Raw genomic sequence first — 22,486 nt, 5'->3', positions numbered from 1 at the left:
CCATAATTCTTTTTTATGCCTTACTGAATGGAACGAAGTACCAAAATTAATTATGAAATTGTTCATTGCTTTCAGGTTTGACATGACAAGGACTACAATCGAAGTTCATGAATCAAAATGTCATGAGTATGTTTTTGTCAATATTTATGTGAATTGGTTTTATTGATTTTCTTAATCGAGTTATTTTGGTTGTGTTAATTGGTTAGTTATTTGTTGTGGTATTTAGGTTGCAGTGCGACACTGTTGTAGAACAAAGTATTTGGGGGTTATCAATAACATGCTAACGGAGGAATGAAAAAGTTGTATTCAAGCAACCTCATTTGTATGACTGATGTCGTTGGGTGAGATAGTGAAAACTAGTACGATAGTATTGAGGGAGCTATGTTTGATATGGGTTGAGAGGAGGGGAGATTTTTTCTTATAAGGTCTGTATTTGTTCCATTTACAACCGTCAACCGACCACCACCAGCAAAACCGTCCACCGTCCAACGACGACCACTAACGAAACACCACCACGAACGGAACCCCACCCACACCTTGCACCTCCGACAACCGCACACCTCCAACGCTTGCGAACCTCCGACAATCGCGCACCTCCAACTTTTGCGAACCTCCGACAACTGCGCACCTCCAACGATCGCACACCTTCTACCACCGTGCACCTCCGACCACTTCTAAGGTACTCCCTCAACTCAAAACAAATAACTCACCTCCTCTCCTCCCCCATATTTATCATCCCTCTCATATTTATTCATCACTCACCACACTTGAAGTAACCCATCGAACATTGTATGAATCTGTTTTTATGCAAATGGAATCTTATGCGTGAGAATCTCATGTGGAGGGAATATCTGCAACTGCATAGTTCGGGCTGATATGACAAATAAGATAATTGATGAAGGGTAATATGGTAAAACCAAATATTTTCTCACCAAATCTTCACAACCTAGAGTCCTTATCCACTTTCTTCGCCTTTTCTCTCTCTCTCTCTAATACCCATAAACACCTAGATGTAAACATGATGTTTCCTTCGTTTTCAATCTAGATAAACAGTAATACTCGGATACAAAGAGAGACATAGAGTAATTGTGGACTATAGTAAGGTGTTAAAGAATTAGAAAATAAAAAATAAACGCTGGTATTTATTCAATTAAAGGATATTTGTAACATTATTCAATTGTTATTTTTTTTTTATTATATATTGGCTTTCATGTTATTGTCATTGCATATTAGTTATGATTTTTTTCTCTTTATGGAATGGTTAATTGTTAGAGGACTTTTAAAATTGAACACCAACAAATAATTGGTACTTTATTTAGAGTAGACCACATAGATAACCTACTTCACTCCTATTTATTACATGTAAGTTAGAAAGATACATGTATTTTATTTACAAAAATTAAACAACAATATTAAATGTATAACATATAAATTCAACTAATTGTTTATGTAAATTATTACACATGTGTATTTATTTATTAATTTATACATATAACTTACATAACAGCGAGCCAGAATAAAAATATGATAATATTTAGTAGTATTGATGTTTGCGTAGGAAATACGTACTATATATATAATATAATATAAAAAGATTTTGGGTGATATTTTTTTGGGAAATATCTAATATTAGGATGTGATAGCACACAATATAAATATGTCTGTGCGACAGTACTTTCTTTTAACCATAATTATATAATGTGCTTATAAATAATTTAAAAATACACTTTTTATCATTTATCTCAGTTATTTTCTATTCTAGACTATAAAATTACAACAACTATTTTGAAGGAAAAAATATATAATTATTAGTAATTCAAATAGTATTATAAATTTCTAAAATTCCAAAAGTATCTTGTAGCAGTTGACAAACATAATATTATCATAACTTGTGATTGAATGAAGTAAAAACTTAATAACACACTCTTATTTTGAAAACTTAAAAAACATTTACAGTGTTGGTTTTCAAAAGATGTTCCCCACCACTAGTTTGTATGGTGCAAGGTTGAACACTACACACCCCTATCTCCCTCCACAACCGTAATGCTTATGGCGTAGCTGCTACAGCTCTCAACATATCACAACATCTATGGCTACAACAACCTCGTCATTTGTCTTCCTCAAATCTCACACCTCACCGTTTTGTCTCACCAAAACATTGTTCACGAACATTGATGGGTTTGGACATGGAATTGGAACCCGCAGAGGTTACAGAGTCATAAAGGCTCAATCTCAATCTGATGTACCGAAGGAACAAGTTGTGATTGTGGGTGCTGGGATAGCAGGCCTTGCCACTGCTCTCTCCCTTCACAGGTTACAATTCCAGCTCTCTTCATAGCCACGATCTTGTTTATTCACTGTGATGATCTAACTTTGTGCATCAGGCTTGGAGTTCGGTCCCTGGTGCTGGAGCAGGCAGAGTCACTTCGAACCGGTGGAACCTCTCTCACCCTTTTCAAAAACGGATGGAGGGTACTCGATGCAATTGGAGTGGCTAATGATCTCAGAACTCAGTTCTTAGAAATTCAAGGGTACATGGATGCACACATGAACACCCTTTTGAAAAACTTGATCTTTTTTAATCTGTATACCAGCTGAGCTTGATCTGGTTCACACTATCAGCTGTACAGGATGGTGGTGAAGTCCGAGGATGGAAGGGAACTCCGCGCCTTCAATTTCAAGCAAGAGGATGAAAGGTACGTTCAGTGGTGTGTGGATATGATGATGAAGTATGCTTCACTGGGCATGGTTTGGAATGATTAGCAGATAATCATGCTATGTACAAATAACATTGGAAATTGATGCTTATATGTGTGTATGAAACAACATTTGTTAGTAAAGGCTAGTCTTCAACAGGATATCAGGACAATCAAAAGAAATGAAATAAACTTATTTCCTAGATGAAAACTAACTTATATAAGCTAATTTCTTTTAAGAAATACACTGAAGATAAAAAAAAAAAAAACCTCAATTATCATTTTCTCTTACAATTTTGTAATTGTCATCAAGCACTGGTTGTATGATAAGGCAGTAAGTTTTGGTGAGGACAAATATTAAGTCATGAAATGCAGTCAAGAGGTACGTGCAGTGGAGAGGAGAGTGCTTTTGGAAACCTTGGCTGGTGAGCTACCACTGAATACCATTCAATATTCTTCACAATTAGCAAGGATTGAAGCCACTCCAAATGGGGATACCTTGTTGGAACTTGTGGATGGCTCTAAGTTGCTTGCAAAGGTTAGTCATGGTGATATAACTATTACTAAATTTCTAGCTGCGGGCATCATTCATCATCACATGTTTAGTTAATGAAATGATTGGCTATATAATTGAAATCTTAGTGTTACAGTGTCCAAAGAATTACTAAATGATAGAACTTAGAGACATGATGGTCCATTATGAATAGAAAATCGATTTAATCTCTAAATAGACTGTGATAGGGTGCGATGGAATTCGATCACCAATAGCTAAGTGGATGGGATTTCCCGAGCCCAAGTACGTTGGTCACTGTGCTTTCCGTGGACTTGCGTCTTATTCTGATGGACAACCTTTTGGACCAAGAGTGAATTATATCTACGGAAGAGGGTTGCGCGCCGGCTTTGTTCCTGTTTCTCCGACCAAAGTTTACTGGTTCATCTGCTTCAATAGTCCTTCTCCAGGTTGTTATTATGAACAAAACGCATGGTAAAATTAAGTCAGTGACTTTGTAGTCGCAACTTGCATGATATACCATAAAATCTCATGAAAAAAAAATCGATGGCAGGTCCAAAAATAACCGACTCATTGGTGCTGAAGAACCAAGCTAAGGAACTGGTGAAGGATTGGCCTTCGGAGCTATTGAACATAGTGGATTGTACGCCGGATGATACTGTGATCAAGACTCCATTGGTAGACAGGTGGCTTTGGCCAGCCATAAGTCCAGGTGCTTCTGCAGGAAGAGTTGTGGTGGTTGGAGATGCATGGCATCCAATGACCCCAAATCTTGGGCAAGGAGCTTGTTGTGCACTGGAAGACTCAGTGGTTCTTGCTAAAAAGCTTGCCAGAGCAATCAAGTCTGAAGACCCATCTGTGGAAGAAGCTTTCAGGTCCTATGGCACTGAAAGATGGCCCCGTGTATTTCCACTAACCATACGTGCAAACCTTGTGGGTTCCGCTTTGCAGTGGGAGAACCCACTGGTGTGTTCTGTTAGGAACAATATTGTCATACCTAAACTAGTCAGGCTCGGGCCATTGTTAGAGCATACAAATTTTACATGTGAGAGTCTATAAAGAAGAAAAACATGGCTGCCAATGGCAACCACATTGAAAGATGCTTCATTTCTCTTCAATCTGTGTGCCTGAATATATATATATATATATATATATATATATATATATATACACACTGCATTGAATGGGTATAAAAAGATAGATGTTTGCGTTCATTATTCAAAAGGTTACAATCACAGCATTTATCCAATCTTAAATAAGTACATTAAATCTGCGAACTTCTCCCTTATTATTTTACCTAAAATGATTGGCTTGCCAAAAACAAAATCTAGTGTACTTTTACCAATTAATACAGATTTAATAGTGGAAACACTCGAATTCTTTGTTATTGGGAAATAATTCCTCTGATACCATAAAACAGTGACACTAACAACAGATGCATTCCGAAATTAACATTAATCTGTATCACTAAATTTCTCTGGAATAGCAATCATGTTAACTCGCACTTCTATTATTTTCTTTCAGAAAACCAATTGCATAATAAATTTGTATATAATCTCTATAATCTGCTCTCCGCTTAAATCAGGAGGATTCAACAAATTCGTGTAATAATAAAGTGAAAATTGAAGAGGGTTGAGGATGAATAAGCGTACAAGCAATCTACTGATAGACAATCTAATAATAAGCAGAGCAATTCAGGTTTTCTTCGTCGTTGCGGAGAGTCTGGGGAAAAGTCAAGAAAAGACGGAGACCCATTTCTTATGCAGGCGTTGACCAGAGTCTGAAATAGAAATCTGCAACGGATGGGTAAAAATTAGAGAGTGTTGGTGGGAAGAGGAAAGGGAGAGAAGGGTGAGATTGAAAAGAGGTAACCTTTAGTTATGATGTGGTGGAGACGTGGGAGCGGAGAAGAACCAGAGAACGACGGCGCATAAGAGAACGAGGAGAGGGATGAGATGGACAGCGTGTTGTGCTGATCTGAGACGAGAGAGGTGTCTCTGGGCAACGTCGGAGAGGGGATCGTACGTGGGTAGGTGTTGGTCGGTGTCCATGTCCAAGTCCAAGGATGGTTTCTTACGCCAAACACTACCACTACCACTCCACGACCTCTGCATAGGTTAAGGTTGTGTTGTCTTGTGTTGTGTTGCGTTGCTTAGCGCAGGGGAATACAAATAACCCAACAAAGGGCGATGCTATCCTTTCACATCACTTCTCCAATTCGCTCTTAGCTTCTTTCTCTCTCCTTCTTATGTCACACTTGCGTAAACCCTTTCTCATTTTTTTTTTCTCTTCCACTGTCAAACTGTATTTTTCTTGGTGCCGGCGTATAATATGTGTATATACATACGGACTCTGTTGCCTATACAATACCAATATTTTCATAATATGTTTTACTTCATATTAAATATTTTTTTTGTCAACTTTCAATGTATGAGATAAATTTGTGCTGAAAATATTATTTAAAAAATGCAGGGAATTACAGACTTCAAACACTTTAAAGAAACAGGTTTTGCGAATCGCGGAACTGAATGGGATAAGGTCGAAATACATATAAAAAATGAAGTCTTAATTTTCTCTCTCTAATTTTTTCGTACTTTTACATTCGGATCAAAATTAATTTTGTGCTTGAAATAATTAGTTTTGTAAAGATTATGAAGGTGTTGAGATGAAAAGTTTGGGTGATGTATATATATATATATATATATATATAGTTTATGTGGACAGGGTGATGGAATTGATAGAAAAAAGTGTGAGAGCTGAACTGCATGATTTTCATATGCAAAATAAGAAGCAGAAGCCAAGATACTCAGTTATTGAGCAGTGATGGGGAATGGTAATATTAGGGTGAAGAGTGGCATCAGATAAAGCAAATGAGAAACAGATACGTGTGGGGGTGAAGAATGCCCTCACTTGTTGCTTTTCGGCACTTCACAATGTGCGTTACCCACTCAACAACACACCTTTTGTCTTTTTCATAAAAATGATACACATTGCAAAACAAAACATATTTCCGTTGCCGGGACTTGAACCCGGGTCTTTCGGGTGAGAGCCGAATATCCTGACCAACTAGACTACAACGGATTTCTGATTCTCTTATGCACATTTCTTTATTTATATATATATATATATTTATTCGCTTATCTCTTTTAGGAAAGTGAAATTAATTGAGGCTACATACGTGATATTTGGTGATAATGTGACATTGGCTCTATATTATAATGTATGACTCGTAACACGCAAAATTGGTTACCCGTGTCTCTAAGTGGTTACTTATGTGATGGACACAAAACTGGTTACCCGTGTGTCTGTAAGTGGGTTACCTATGTGACATTTATGCTTACCCACTCTTTATGAAAAAAAAATCAATTTTTTTTAATAAAAACAATATATTACATCGGTTAGATAGCTTAACCGATGTAATAACCCTACTAGAGTTAGCTACCCGTGTGTCTGTAAGTGGTTACCTATGTGACGTTTATGACTCACTCACTCTTTATGAAAAAAAATTCAATTTTTTTTAATATGGATCATATATTACATCGGTTAGATTACTTAATCGATGTAATAATGGTCATTATGAGTAAACAAAAATATATTACACTAGTTGTTTATAAGAACCGATGTAATATATTCTTTTTTTACCCTATTTTGAAGCTCACGCTGCTCATTCGCGCACAATCTCACTCTGTCATCTCATTGTCACGTCTGCAACATCAAATATGTGTCATGTGCATAGGTGTCAATGTGCAGAGGGTGTGGGACTCTTATCTTTCTCTAGTTACAAAATAAAGTAGAAAGGAAAGAGAAGGAAGTTGTTACAGGGAAGTATAGGCAATAAGCTAAAGAGCTCAGTGTTCTACATTTTGTCTTCTCAAAAGTATGAATACATTTATCTATATTTGTTTTATCTCTTAGTGCGTGTTTAGATTGGGGAGTGGATGTGTGAGGATGTGAGAATAAAATGTGAAGAAAATGAAGTTGTTTGGATTGGGGTATGTTAAAGTGAATGTGTGAGGAAAGTTTATGGAAATTTGTGAGTGATATGATGGTTGTGAGAGAGTTTTTTTTTTAAAAAAAAAATTGTTAAATGTTACTTTACAAATTTATCCATGTCTATTAAAATTTTTTAATAATGAAATGAGTTATTTTTGTTTAGAAATAAACAATTTTCAAATATTTCGTAGATTTAAAAATTAAAATTAGAAACTAAATATATATTAAATATAAATATATATAATTTAAAAATTATAATTAGAAAAAAAATGTATTCAACAAATTAAATAAAAATAAAACTTCAAATAATTTCTTAAAATATTAAACATGCATTATAAAATTAAAAAATAAATCAGATCTAATATAAATAAAAGATAATATTTTTTATTATTAAAAATCATATAATAATAAAAAATAAATAAAATACTAAAAAAATATAAGGTAATTAATAATAGAAAATAATTTCATAAAATACTATTATCAAATAAATTACAAACTCAAAAACTTAATAATTATAAAAAATAAATTAATATAAACACAACAACAAATTAAACAAAAAAGATAACTTAAAATAATTTATTAAATATTAAATATATACTATAAAATTAGAAAAAAAAATCACATCTTATCTAAATAAAAAAATATGTAAGAGTATTTACTGTTCTCAGGTATATCCTCTCCTCTCTTCCCTACAAAATCTGGATCCAAACCATTTATATCTTCTTACTTCTTTCCTTGTAAACCGTACCAATATGCTCTTATTTTTTTTCTCATAATAACTTTTGTTTAGCCCTTGTTAATCATCCATACTCATTTTATTTAGTTAGAGAGCTTTTTAAATGGAGAAGTATATATATGTAGGATTTGATTGTGAAGTTGGAAAGTGATAGGTTAATCTGATTTAGATTATGGAGGTTATGTAAAAGGGAAGAAGATGCATAAGAAATAAGAAAATGATTAGGATTAAGAAGGACTTGGTAAACAATTAGACATGGAGATGGATCCCTGTCTAGAGAGATTAACAGTTAAGGCTTTAGCCCTGCTAGTGTACAATTTCTTTACATTGGAGCTTTGATCTTGCATTAACCTCGCCAAGCTTCTCTTCGCATTGGCTCTGAAGGGACAGTTCGAAGCCAGGAACCCATCCACCAAATGCAAGTAAGCCTCCAAGTCGTGACAACACGCCATGTCCGCATCCGGTTTAAGGTACGGCGACATCTTCGTGTGCACGCGCAGCTCAGTTCCCACGTGCGAGTATGCCAGCGGTGTCTTCTCCTCCAACACACCCCCTCCCACGTTCCGTATTTTCTGCTCAAGCTCCTCGCTCACGAAGATCCCAGGCACGCGTGTAATCACGTCCTGCGAGTTCACAATCCGTAGAACCTTCACGTTCTTCGCCGTCAACCGCTCTCCGAAGGCCTTGTTTCCCACGCGCGGCCCACCGAAGGAAAAAACAGCCACGGGTGGAACTCCGGCGCAGCACGTGCTTATCTCATCGGCCACCAGTAAGGCCAGCGTGGCACCCAGGCTGTGTCCGGTGACGGTAATGCTCAACTCTTCGTCTCTGTAGAGATTCACGAGTCTCTTCACTTCCTCCACAACGGACTCGGACAGACTCGCCACGTGTGCTCCTTTGGTCTTGTAGAGACTCATGAACCCACACTCCACTTTGGGCTTTCCTTGCCCTCCGGGAAGGTCTACCAATTGGGCCCGGAGATTCTCGGCCCATTCCATACACGTGGAGGTTCCGCGGAGAGAGATAACGATGTCTCTCCTTCCCATCCGTGCGATCTCTCTTCTGTCTTCGCAAACGGCCACGTATCCAACCCAGCTCGACCGCTGGCTCATCCACCCAAGATCCGGGGCCACGTCATCCACCCATTTGGGCAACCCGATCGATGACGTGGCATAGAGGCTTTTCGTCACTCTGTACGACCTATCCGGAAGCGCCACGTGGCGAGGATGTGGCGGCTCTTCGGTTGACATGGCTGGGTCCGAGTGAAAGGCCTGATACGCGGCTTGGACGAATTCGCCGTAGCGCACGACTTCTCGCCGGAGATTTTCGTCCAGAGGATCCAGCATCCCTTTCCAGTCGTTGCTGCCGTGGTACTCTCTCCACCGCCCGCCGAGGATGTTCCTCGGGGAGTACTCCGCCGTCATGGAGAGCAGCCGCTGGAGGCGATTGAGGTGGCGCGGGGACATTTCTTCGTTCGCCTTCATCTCCGGCCAGAGCCTGGCCAAGTTGAGCCCTTCTAGAAAGCTTCTTCCTTTCTTTTCCTTCGGGTGGTTGATGATTGGTTGGTGCGGGTGTTGTTGGTGGTGGTGGATTTGGGTGGGTGGGGCGACGGGCATCTGGGTCTCGAGGAGCTTGTCGAGGTTGGCGAGGTGCAAGCGAGTTGACTCGGTGGTGACAAAGGGCTTCTGAAAGGTTGAGGATGAGGAGGCTTGGCATCTGAAGCTGAAGCTGGGGCACCTTATGGCCTGGAACTTGTGAAGGTTGTGGGCTGGTACGGTGGAGCTGATCTGCATCATGGTGAATTGATTGAAAGGAAAATCTTTGTTTTTGTTTGTGAGATGAATGAAGGATTATTGAGCAGATAGATGAAGAGAGCTTGAAGAAGGAGATGCTGCAAATTGAATGGATCAAGTCATAGAAGAGGTGTATTTAAAGAGGTGGTAGTTGGTCGTTGCAAAATTGCCATTGCATCATCTTATAATTACGGGGATACCCAATTCCGTTATTATTTTACCCGCTTTTAATCCCCACTCAATTCCTTTTGAGACCTTTCAAGGAATAACAGTATTAAACAAAGGGAAATGACATCATAGGAGAAGAAAATAAAATAAAAAACAATTTCCCACCCGTGAGATCTTTTGTAAAATTTGATTCTACTGTTCCTTTTAATTTATGAAAATAATTCTATTTTTTGTTATTATAAGTATTTATAAAAAGTTATCCAAATTTAATTGTATTTATACTATTATTTATTTATAAATAAAGACATAATAATTCATTAACTTTTGTTGTAGCGAACTTGAAGACCACACTTAAATAATAATTAATCTTTTCTAATTGATTGATAATGCAAAAGTTTAATTTTATTAAGAAGTTTTTACAGCAGAGATAGGTCTTAAAGCAAAAGATTACGACAATGATGAAAAGTTATTATGACATGAATGATACATGTATTAATGAGGAGTCTAATTTTAAGTTTGTATTTTTCTTTTGTTTATAATTCTTACTAATAAATACGCGTAAGAAAAAGAAAGGTTTATACTGAAGCGTGTATGGGAAAATTTTGAATGTGAAAAGTGCATTAGATTTTTATGTTTTGGGAAGGGAAGCTGAGAAAGCAGTAGTTTAGTCGCATTCCATAAAAGTCTGCTGCCACGGCGTGACGTGCTTCTCACTCGCTTTGTCCTGTAATGACCAATTTGTCCCTGGAAAGGAAAACAAAATATAATAACATTATCTCATCGTAGAATTTGATTTGGAATTATAGACGGTTTGACTCGTAAAATCATAGATCTTACTATTATTAACAAATGTAATAAATATTGTCAACTTCCCAAGGTCAAAATTATAAGATGGCTTATTTTTTAATTATTATTATTAATTTCTTTTTTATTTTGTTGTTGGAAATCTTGCGTCGAATAGAAAAAATTACATTTTATAGTATACAAGTTATGCAAATTTTACCTTATAAGTCAATTTTATATTATTATTATTATTATTTTTTGTTATATGAGATCTCAGATCAATTATGGATAAGGACATTTCATAATATATATAAGTGATACAAACTTAACCTTATAAGTCGATTTGATAAGATTGAGTTAGACTTAGAGTTCACCTCTTAATATGATATCAGAGTTATTTAAAGTCTATCACGAAAGTTTGTTACGCTTATTGACTCATTATTAGACTTTTATCGAGTCATCTATAAATATATAATGTCACGACACGAGTTTGAGGATTTTAGCGTAAGGGTGTTTGAGATCTCATATTAACCAGAGATAAAGGGATTTCATAATATATATAAGTGGTGCAATCTCACATTATAAGTCATTTTTATAAGGTTGAGTTAAACTTAAAATTATTGTAAGTAAGTATATGATTTTTGAAAAATAACTTCTTCTTTTTTATAATGAATGAGAGTTAGAGAAGAATTTAAATATTAATTAGTAAATTATACAATTTTAATGAGAATCGAAAACAATATAAAATATTAATGTTGTCATGTGAGTGTCCAACATATGGTCAGTTTCATTTATTAGATCAGCAATAACATGTCCCTAAAATACTGAGAAGGCTTTTGATACCTGGCAATAGTCAAGAAATGTTACTTTGGTGGGACTAAGGAGAACAAGTCATTAATGTTGTTTGATTTTGGCTCAAGTGTGAGCATGAAAGTTTGATAATATGGGTTTGACAGTTAACATATTTTCAAAAGCTAGGAAGCATGCAAAATGTATATGTTAAGACACAGATATTCCAATGTTGGACGTTTGGGAAAGCATTTTGATCCCGCAATGTGGCACTAAAGGAGTTTGAACATTGAATAAGCAACAAAATAGAACAAGTCTGGTCAAGTCAAATACTTGTTTGGGAACAAAACAAAGAAAACCTCGTTGGCCTTAGATACACATAGGTGGTCTGCTCTGTCTTTACCGGTTCAATTCTGAGAAGTAAATTACTGCATTGTTTTGCATAGCATTTAAGTGTCTGAGCAATGCTTGGACCTTATGATAATGCCGCCGGATGCTTTGTTGAATTCATGGTCTTATGTCATACACCTTGCTTTTATTTCATACAGATATGGATACTCAATTTTATATACATATTCATCATAATATTCAAATCTAAATATATTAACTTATAATTAAAATATAAAATAGTAATATATTTAAACTTAAATATGTTTCTCATTTTTATATTATAATACAAAATTATTTTCGTTTCTTTTAAACTATTCCCATACTTATATCAATTTTATTTTATATAATGGAGAAAAATATATATTTAATCGATATATTTCAATAATTTTACTCAATGAAATTTTTTGTAAAATCTTGCCATGCTTCCACTTCTAAACGGGTATAAAACAAAAGTACTGATGAAGTGATGAAACTAAAGTATAGAGAACTTTTTTTTATCAGAAAAAAAATTAATAAATAAATTGAACCACTTAAAGGGTGATTCAATCCTTATACAAAATATCTTTTAAAAAACTCTTTCTCCCTTCCTAAAAATATCTGCCGAACATACAAGACCATAATTACAAGCAAAAAACACACAATTAAGAGGTCAAATAGTCATCCTCTTACAAGTCTCCGAATTCAAACACCAATAAAAAAAGAGAACATCTTATAACGAGACTTAGCATAGATCTAAAACCAAACTTTGACTGAACCATTGCAAATATTTCAGACGCATCAGTCATAAAAATGACATTGTTCCTGTGTTTCCAAATTTCACTCAACAGACAAATTCAAATAACTCCCAAAAATCATTAATTAGACCTGAAAGATTTCATAGTCCAAACTAAATAAAATTAACATAATGTCGGAATGAATGATAGACACTACACAGAGCCACTCAAAGCGTAGAGAACATGCTGCACGTGATTTCATTAACGTAGCAAAACCTGTAAAATAGACACTTTTTCCCACACCGAGGCATGGCACTACACAATGAAGATAATCATCAACACTGCACTACAATAAAAAGCTTGGGACATATAAAGCAACAACAGATTTTCTTTCAATAACATGAGTTGAAATATATGTATACCCCACCCCATCATCACTTTTATAGGAAGTGGAAGAACCACTCAAAGGGCCACTAATCATACTGCAAAAAGCTATGGTAATCATTTTTATAATAGTATATTCAAATTATTGACGTATGGAAATATTGTCAAACACTTAATAATTTCACATAAAATCAGTATATAATTCTATTGTTTTATTGTTGTGCTAATATTTTTCATTTCATGTTTTTCTTGTTTTTCACTGCTCATTTTTCGGCTTGCTACATTAATGGATGGAATTAATACTTTGGTATTCTTCTTCTCATATTTTTTGTAGGTACAAGTTTTTATCTCTATCATGTTAAGAACATATATAAAGTGCCACACACGCATTATCTGTAATTTAAATTTTACAAAAAAATTAAAATTATCAAAAAAATTTATTTTTATCGCTACTAAAAAATGATTTTTAACATAAGTTATTTTCATTTTAGATGATTTATGTTACATGTAAATCTCACGCATGCAAAAAGGTGTAATATCGTTGACCAAAATCCGTTATAATATATGCAAATATTATGAGTACGAATATTATTCTCAGATAATTTAAAATAATATAATAATATTTTAAATTATCTGAAAAATAAAATTATATACTCTTACGAAGTAATTATTGTGAAGTTATTAAAAAACAAAAATATCATGTGCAATAAAAAATTAAGGAATTGTCCTAATTCTTTATTTGAATTAAAGATGAGATGTGTGGAGTTTGAGAGTGATAAAATTGTGAAGAAAGGGAGATTGTTTTTATTATTGTAGGTAAAGTAAATTTGTAGGAAAAAATTATTGAAGTTTGTGAGTAATGTGATGAATGTGAAAGATTTTTTTTTAAATGTTATATCATTGTCCTTAAAAATAATTGAAAAATGAAATAAGAGATTTTTCTGTGTAAATTTTAATTAATTAAAATTTTGTACATTATTTTCGATACTGTTAAATAATTATTTTCAGAAAAAATATGAGTTATTTAACATTATTGAAACATAAAAAATTGTCATAAAAATAAATGTTTTAATTATAAATTAAATTTTAATATTGAAAACTGTAAAAAAAAGGTTTTAAAAATAACTTAAAATGCATTAAAAATAAATAATCTAAAAAACCTAAAAATATTCACATAATCATATTCGTACGTTACATAATTAATTATCAACTAAAAAAAATTAATTAATTATGAAACACATATAAATATTGACATAATTATTATCAATTAAAAACATAAAAATATTAATTATAAGCATGTTATTTTTAGATATTCCCCTGCCAAGTACGCTTACGAGGAAACAAACAAAATTTATAATTCTAATTGATATTAGAAACTGTTTCAATCAATTGCTATTCTTTTATTCACAGATTATTTTAGGTAACAACATGAATGGTTAATGTTATTACATTTGAGAATTTGAAAATCAAACCTTTAATCAAGTGTATGTTTAAGACATGTAATTATTTCTCAAAAGTTAATAATATATAGTTAACTATCCTTTCTTTTTGGTTTTATATCTTAAAAAATTTAAGCATATCCTATTTAAGATTGTTAAGAAATTAAATGATAAAAAGTAGATTTTAAATCTAATTTAAATTTATAAAATCAATTTATAATATAGGATTGTATATACTATGAAATGTGATTATTATTATTTCTAATTTCCAAACTTATGGGTTATGAAAAGAGTGTCCTTTTACTTAGTTTTACGAAAGTGATTAAAAAAATTGCTAGGTTTTGTTTATAAATCAAGTTATCGATAATTGTATAAAACACATGCAAGCTGAATGTATGCATGTAATCTTGTTTAAGTATAGAAAAAATAAATAATCATTCTTCAGAGTTTTATTCAGCTCTTACAGCCACTACAATATTGTCAGACACCTAATAATTCTAGCATGGAATCAATATGACAATCATTTATTTATTGAAAGTTTATTTTATGTGACACGTTTTGTGGAACTGACAAGTTTTCATCACTTTAGTTGTTGTCACCTATTATAATTTCAGGCTCTGTTTTTATTTGCCCTTTCGGGCACACTATCCTTAATTTCTGTCCCATCACATGGCATGCATAATTAATTTATTTTCTTTTGGAATTTGAGGTGACATTTTATGTAGTACTAAAAGAAAAAAAAATAAATATTAGGGTAAAATGGTTGCTTACTCTTGTTGTAAGATGCAGTGGCTGGCCTCTGTGCCATATATATATATAAAGACAAAAGACTGAAAGCAAAATGCCCTTTAAATCTTTCCTTCTTTTTCCAAATCTTTTAAACGTGTAGTACATTATTTTGTTGGCACATACAGTCTACTTTTAGTGGATTTTATTTCTTTCTTTTAATCATTTATCTCATTTAACATCATCTATGGTGCTGAATATTCTATATTGGTATTCGGCTCAAACAAAAGACTTGGCTTTCCAACACCACAAGATAAATTTATGTTTAATATTATTAATCAAAGAAATTAATTATTTTTCAAGTAAGGTTAAGAGAGTATTAGATTTTTATGGGTTTGGGATTAATGCAAAATGTATAAACAAGTGCAGTTTATTTAGTGCGGTTTTGCGCTCAACCATTTTCGTTAAAAATACGGTGACATTTTTATAATTAAGCTCATTTTCAAGTGTGTGGCTATTAGTAAAGTCGTACTTGTAAATCAAACGTTTGGATTTATAAGGGCGGCTACCGCCCTTGTAAATCAAAACACTTTGATTTACGAATGCGGTTTTACAAATAGTCGCCTTCTTAAATCTTTTTAATCCTAATTTAGAAATGCGTCACTTACGTTTTGATACTTTTTTTTCTCTTGCGCTTCGTTTCTTTTATGTGCTTTCTCCATTCTTTTTTTCTTCTCTTTTTTGCATTGTCTTTGCTGTTGCCGCCTTGCTCCGTCATATATTTGTGTTTCATTAAGAAATTTTTATTTTCGTTTTTTGGACTTCCATTGGGATGAAATACAAAAATGTATGATATGAATGCACCAAGAGATTGAAAGAAATGCAAAAAATAATGACCATGTTATTCGGAAAATAACGTTGATTAGAAACTTAATCAACAGTGACGAGGAAAAAACCCTAACGATTCTCATAAATGCGGCTATGTAAATAGCCGCATTTATAAATCGAATTTACGAATGCGGCTATATAGCCGCTTTCTTATCTCTTCAATTTACAAATGCGTGCTCATCAAATACGGTTATATAGCCACCCTTATAAATGTAAAATAGTCACACTCGTTTTGCTTTTCTGCACCAGTGGATAATCCTTCTGACAGAAAAAAGACTTGTACAAAAATTATTATAAATAAATAAGGATTTCAAAGTTAAAAGGTAATTATTCTCTTACTATCATATTTGTGACCTAAACATATTTATTATTAACCTAAACATATTTATTGTTAACTTGAGTGTCATGTATATCAGTTAAACTGAGAGACAAAAAAAATCAAAAACACTAAAAAAATAAGATTTTTTGATAAAAAAATCTGACATTATAAGAATATCATTTATAAAAAATAGATGATAGTTTTAATACAGAAGAAAACTTCAAGTTAGTATTTTAATTTGATTAATATACAAATGGTCATGGTCAGAAATCTCACTACACGGATAGTTAAAAGTTGGTGTAATAGATAACTATATATGAAGCAAGTTGTTTATATGCACGTGATCTTGGTTAAGTATAAAAAAGGTATTAATGTTGGGAATTTAATATAAGCATGAGAAAAGTTTTGGTAGTTTGGTGGAGCAGTATGATATTATAGATGTTCCGCGGAAGAGAATATTAAGTTTGATGTCAAACACCGTGTATCCCATTGGGTTGAGTACGGAAGGAAGGAAAAATGTTCACACAGGGAGAGTATAATAGTAGCAACAATTTGTGTGTTGTTTTAGAAAATTATGGGTAGTGACAAGGACAAATGAAAACTTCATTGATAATGAGAGTTGATTAAAGAATGAAATTGAAAAGTCAGCTAAGTAAATGTGTTTATGGTTGAGTGATTTAATGTCATAATTTAGTATCTAATATTTGACATCCCTGCGCCATGATCCAGAGAGGGAGCATATATTATATTCATCTCTTTCCACCAAAAAGTACTTCGATTGCATCAATTTAACATAACCATCTTATTTAAAATTTTGGTTTCCTTACCAATGAGATCCTTTTCGATATTCTATTTTATAGAGATATTTGAAAGTGTTATGTGATTAGGTGATTTTGGAGATGGTTATCGGATAATGTTCCTCCCTTGGAAAATAAGACCTAGAGAATAATTAAAGTTTTTGTCTTATTTTTTTGGTCGGTCAGACAGGTTGTTGGGTGTTTGTCTGTGATCCTTCTCGTTTTCGTGTTTCTCCTTCGGCTCTTGGTCTTGGGTGAACACTGAAAGGGTACTTGTGGAAGGCACTCTGACACTCAAATTAGTAAAGCGGGTGATCGGTATTCATGTAGGTGCACAGTAATAAATGACGTACATTTCTCCTTAAAATGTGTGCTATTTATATTATTTTAATGAATTTACCTTATTGGGTTTGATTAGTGGAATATATCTCATAACTTATGGGTGTATTAACTAATCCTTAATGACGAATTAACTTCACTGACCTTAGTTTGAGCATTAATGGATGTATGTGTCGGTCGACCAGACCGACCATGACGATTTGACCGGGTCTTCGATCTCGCCCATACCAGATAATTTTTTTATACTGTTAACTGAGTACAAGAAGATGAGGATATTAAGAGCATAAAATAATATAGAGTGTTTAAAGAATATAGTGAAAATATATTAGGGAGTAATTGCCTATTTATAGTATCTAGTTTATCTGGATTGTATTTTACCACTTTATGAGACATAAATGAGTTTAATAGCAGTATCGTGTAATAAAATAAAGTATTAAAGAATTACATTAATTGTGTGATAATATGTTTAATTGTGATGAAATTTAAGTGTGTAAATTAAGATAGTAAAGTGGAAATAATCCTGTAGAACATGTGTACATAACTATAAATTATGTTAGGAAATAAGTGTGAACCTTTGGAAACCGTCCACAAAACTTTCATTCTACTATCAGAATACGCTTAAATGCTAACTTAAACTTGGACGGCGCACAGAAAGAAAGAAAAATAAATAAAGAAATAAACATATTTTTTTACACAAACATCCAATTCATACACTATTATTATTATTATTATTATATATTAATCATTTTTTCTTTTTCCTGTGATTTTACAATTTCACTACTCTAAAAAATAATTAAATTTCTAATAAATATAATTTATTTTAATTTTAATTTTAAGCATATGAATTTGTTAAGTATATTTCTTTTCTTCGTGGTTTGACTAGACTGATTTGAAAGTTTTTCTTTTTTTTAAGCTACATATTTATAATAATTTATTTATATAGTTTAAACTTTTTTAAGTGTTTACCTTGATAAAAATATTTGTTGCATGTGAATGTGGATTTTGACCAAACTCAACAATTATTAGTTTATCATATCATGTATCCTAGTGAACATTATGATATATTTAATTTTTATTCAAGCTCGGGATTGTATGACTATAAGAATTTATCATGTACTTATTTTATTTTATTCCAAGGTTTTGGAGAAAATACTTCAACCAAATATTTTATGTTCTAATTTTAGTTGTTGTTATATGTTTTCTGGTGGTAAATAAAGCAACACATTTCTACAATCTTGATTGAGAATGATTTCTTTATAAAGGGGTGTGTGTATGTGTATATTGATGTAGATTTTTTATCATTAAGATACCTAAAAGTCCATTTAATTGCATTTCAATGATCTTTTCGAATTTTTGACATGTATTTGTTTACGACTCCATTAATGAGTTATACCTGACCTCGTGCACATCATTACATACAAGCTTCCAAATCTTAAGGAATGAGAAACTACTAACATTTTATCCATTTTCTCTATGGAGGAGGCACACTACTTCTTAATCTCAATTTGAAATGATTAGTCAATGGTTGACTTATTAGCTTGACATTCTTTATATGACCTCTTAATCACTTGGTCAACATACTTCGTCTAGGAAAATCATATTTTTTTGTACTTTTTTGTCTCTCTTAATATGCATGTCAATAATATGATGATTTGGTCATAACTTTTTCATATCAAAAGACTTGAAAAATCCTTCATTCAAGTGTTTTTTTTTTATCTTTGATGCATCTTTCCCAACCACGAACATGTGGTTTATATAAAATAGTAGTGCAACAAAATCTTCTTCACAAACACATCTTCACTTAGACTTAGAACATTTAATTTTACTCTATTTCAACTATAATTGTTAATTAATCCATTATTTTAATTAGAAATTACCTAATTGAGTTTATTTTGGTTTTAACTGCAATTATTATTTAATCTCAAATTTGTAATATAGTAGACGATTTAATTTTTATTGCAACAGATTGTCTTATGAATTTATTTTATGATTTTCCTGTATCTCTTTCCTTAATAGTATTACAAAATAATATCCTTCTTCATATGGATTCAAATATATACACATGCCAAAAAACAAAACATCGAAAAATAGAAAATTACATCTACTTATTGGGGAGTTCAATCGCCTATAACCTCATCCATTATAGTGCAGTCAAAAATCAAGTACCTAGAAAATAACTCATATTCAATACTCATGACAAAACTCAACTAACATACATACATAAACATTTGACTATGCATTTGGAAGACACATGCTTCGAATTTGAACCAAAGATCTGCACCTATCATACTACCTTCACTCGGTTATCTCTTCACACAATTGCACAAATACAGGAACTAAGTCTTTTCATATGACTTGTCACACCAGTTATCTTTGAAACCATAGACTCGGTCATACAAATCTCCACTAACTCTCACCACTTGATCATTTTCATCTTTATGATTCCAATATAAAAGTAGAGTCAAAGTATCTCCTCTTAGACGAATCTTTAATTCAATGCATATTCTAAACAATCTCAACATTGTATTTTCTTTTCTATAAATGTTATGTCTTAATCACACTTCAACATGGTTCATACTTCATCCTACACATCAATAAACTATACAATCATACAAAAATTAACTCTTTTAACATACTAGAAATTCTAAAAATAATCAAAATTTATATATGCAGATCAGGAAATTCTCTCTCAACGAGTCTTAGGCTCGCCCAACGACCAAATCTTAGGACCAAATTTGCTCAGTGAAAAAACCATGAGAACCAAATTCTCCCAACGAGTATGGCTCACTCATTGGCTAATTCTCAGATATTTAATCCTCTGAATTTTTCCTAGCGACCAAATCATTAGGACCAAATTTGCTCAACAAACACGGCTAACAACAAACCCACTAAGACCAAATTCACGCAACGACCAATGTTCTTGGGTTTTTAATTCTCTAAATTTCGTTCAACAAGAACAACACTTGTCTAACGAAGTATGCATAATTTGGAGAATTTTGAAATTGATTCAAGTGTTTCAAACTAGGTTTTCAGATAATTTCTTACTAGTTTAGAAAGCTATAATCTCAATTGTACCTATATGGACAAAGAGAGACCTAGATAGTACCTGAAACTGGTTGTACAATTGCTGATGTGTTGGTTGCCTCCTCAATCTTTTCTTAAAGTCTCCTCCTTTTGTTATTGGTGCTCGGTCAGGGTGGACCTAAAAAAGGTACTCCTGCTCAAGTAAGTATTATGTGTAAAGAGTGTATATTGTAAAGCTGATTAAAGCGTACCTTACACCTCCGCAAAGGATTTTATTTATAGTGTTGGTTATGGGTCATTGCCATGATGGGTCAGATATCAGTTATTGACTGATAAACATCATGATCCCTGATTATTAGGGAGGTATATTGGTATATTGGAATATCTAGAGAATATTTGTAACATCTTTTAGTTAACCAGTATTTAGCTATTTGCCAGAAATATTTCTCGCATGTTTCGGGATATGAAGGTGACTCATTAAGTGTTATTTTAAATGTCATTACTATTATTTATTGTGTGACTTGAGGTGTTCTTTGACTCGATCGGTCGGTCACCAGGCCCAAAACTGGCTCGTTCGGTACCAATCGATACACCAAATTTAATCGCTTGATCTTATTTATAATTTTACAACTACTCAAGTACTCATACATGCCATTCTAACATTTCAAGCATCCAAACATTTCACAACGTCTATTCCACTCAAAGTTTAATCTTTGTAAGAAATTTCAACAAAGTGATCAAATCACTTTCACAATCATATCTTATAACCTATAAATCATATCTTATAACCTATAAGTACTGGCACTCAATTATAGCTTCTCTTACCTTATTGGATGAATGAGTACCAAAAAGAAGTTCCAATTATAAAGATAACCTAACATGCATCACATAGTTATGATCAATGATCTAAACACATATCTAAGACCTGAACTAACAAACACTAATCTAGGAGCCACGAATACCATATGCAAAATATATTTATCTAAGTAAATAAATAAAATAAAAATTGGAAAAATTGAGTAGTCTTAAAATGCTCACTTTCAGGAGTCAAAAGTGATATCTGATTGTCAATCAAATTAAGGATGAGGTCAAATTTTTAAAAAGAATATAGAAGAACTAAGAAAAAAATATTTTTAAAAAATAATAATTATTTTAAAATAAACCTAAATAATTTTAATAATAAAATATTTATATATCATTTTAATTATAACATTCATAATCTAAAATTATTTTCAACGTTTTTACATTTCCTTAAAAAAAACCATCCTAAAAAATTTACTTACTAAAAATGAACTAAGAATAATTTTATTTATAGTTGCCTCTATTTCCAACATAAAATCACCGTATTTAACATCTCACAACAATTACGCCAAAGTAATTCATAAAGTATATATATATATATATATATATATATATATATATATATATATATTAAAAAAAAACTTTTACAAAAGTAGGTCGTAAAGTAGATAAAAGATTTTGAAAAACAATTTTCGTATGCCACAAAATAGTATTAGTTTCTTATGGGTCCATAACTTTTTATTGTTGGAATGTGGACGTATGAATCTAATGAAATATGAAAGTGACTTATTAAGGTTATTTGGTAAATAGTTTGATGTTAATGACTTAAATTAAAAAAATACACTAAGGTAATAATCTCTTCATTTATGGAAATAAGTCGGAAGTTTGCTGTAGTGAATATTTAATTTATCTTATTGATATTATACTATATGTTTTGTCCATCTTTGTACTATTCGAATTTTCCCATGACTAATCACATGTTTACTGATAAAGTATTAGAGGCATATATTTTAAGTAAGATTTAATAGACATTTTACACTTCATATTTAAGTTCATAAAGTTTATAATTAACTTAAATATGTGATATTTATGGTATAATTCTGACTTATAAAACTAACTTTTGGAAAGGTTTAGGTGAAGGGAGAGGTTTGAGCGTTTAGGGTTGATCGACTGAGGAGAAAGACTTCGTGTTTGGGT

General features: G+C 32.5%; 2 protein-coding genes, 1 long non-coding RNA gene and 1 other non-coding gene across 8 annotated transcripts; 1 reads left to right on the top strand and 3 right to left on the bottom strand.

Moving 5' to 3' along the window:
- Positions 1-1,901: 1,901 nt before the first annotated feature.
- Positions 1,902-4,325, top strand: CTF2A (FAD/NAD(P)-binding oxidoreductase family protein). 5 transcript variants are annotated; one of them, XR_016518308.1, is made up of 6 exons: positions 1,902-2,313; positions 2,385-2,531; positions 2,631-2,696; positions 3,072-3,234; positions 3,438-3,656; positions 3,761-4,325. XR_016518308.1 is itself a non-coding variant. In XM_068611000.2 (6 exons), the coding sequence occupies exons 1-6, from the start codon at positions 2,090-2,092 to the stop codon at positions 4,264-4,266; spliced, it is 1,335 nt and encodes a 444-aa protein (XP_068467101.1). In that variant the 5' UTR covers positions 1,902-2,089; the 3' UTR covers positions 4,267-4,325. The 5 variants fall into 5 exon arrangements, 4 of the variants coding, with proteins under 4 accessions (XP_068467101.1, XP_068467102.1, XP_090154102.1 ...); XM_068611000.2 differs by having other exon boundaries at positions 3,428-3,656; XM_068611001.2 differs by having other exon boundaries at positions 1,934-2,313; positions 2,623-2,696; positions 3,428-3,656.
- Positions 4,326-4,739: 414 nt separating this feature from the next.
- LOC137809940 (uncharacterized) lies at positions 4,740-5,482 on the bottom strand. The gene is made up of 2 exons (XR_011080825.1): positions 5,080-5,482; positions 4,740-5,000 (listed from the first exon to the last, which is right to left on the bottom strand). It is a non-coding gene; the product is annotated as an uncharacterized LOC137809940 (long non-coding RNA).
- Positions 5,483-6,215: 733 nt separating this feature from the next.
- On the bottom strand, positions 6,216-6,288 carry TRNAE-CUC (transfer RNA glutamic acid (anticodon CUC)). The gene has a single exon. It is a non-coding gene; the product is annotated as a tRNA-Glu (tRNA).
- Positions 6,289-8,139: 1,851 nt separating this feature from the next.
- On the bottom strand, positions 8,140-9,843 carry PLA-I{BETA]2 (alpha/beta-Hydrolases superfamily protein). Its single transcript, XM_068610999.2, has one exon. It carries the CDS (start codon positions 9,730-9,732, stop codon positions 8,164-8,166), a length of 1,569 nt encoding a protein of 522 aa, XP_068467100.1. The 5' UTR covers positions 9,733-9,843; the 3' UTR covers positions 8,140-8,163.
- Positions 9,844-22,486: the final 12,643 nt, after the last annotated feature.

The sequence above is a fragment of the Phaseolus vulgaris genome, chromosome 2 (genome assembly GCF_051622355.1).
Source record: "Phaseolus vulgaris cultivar YP4 chromosome 2, ASM5162235v1, whole genome shotgun sequence".
In the NCBI taxonomy this organism is placed as follows: domain Eukaryota; kingdom Viridiplantae; phylum Streptophyta; class Magnoliopsida; order Fabales; family Fabaceae; genus Phaseolus; species Phaseolus vulgaris.
The sequence above is the reverse complement of the archived record's forward strand: the minus strand, read 5'-3'. Positions and strand labels throughout refer to the sequence as shown.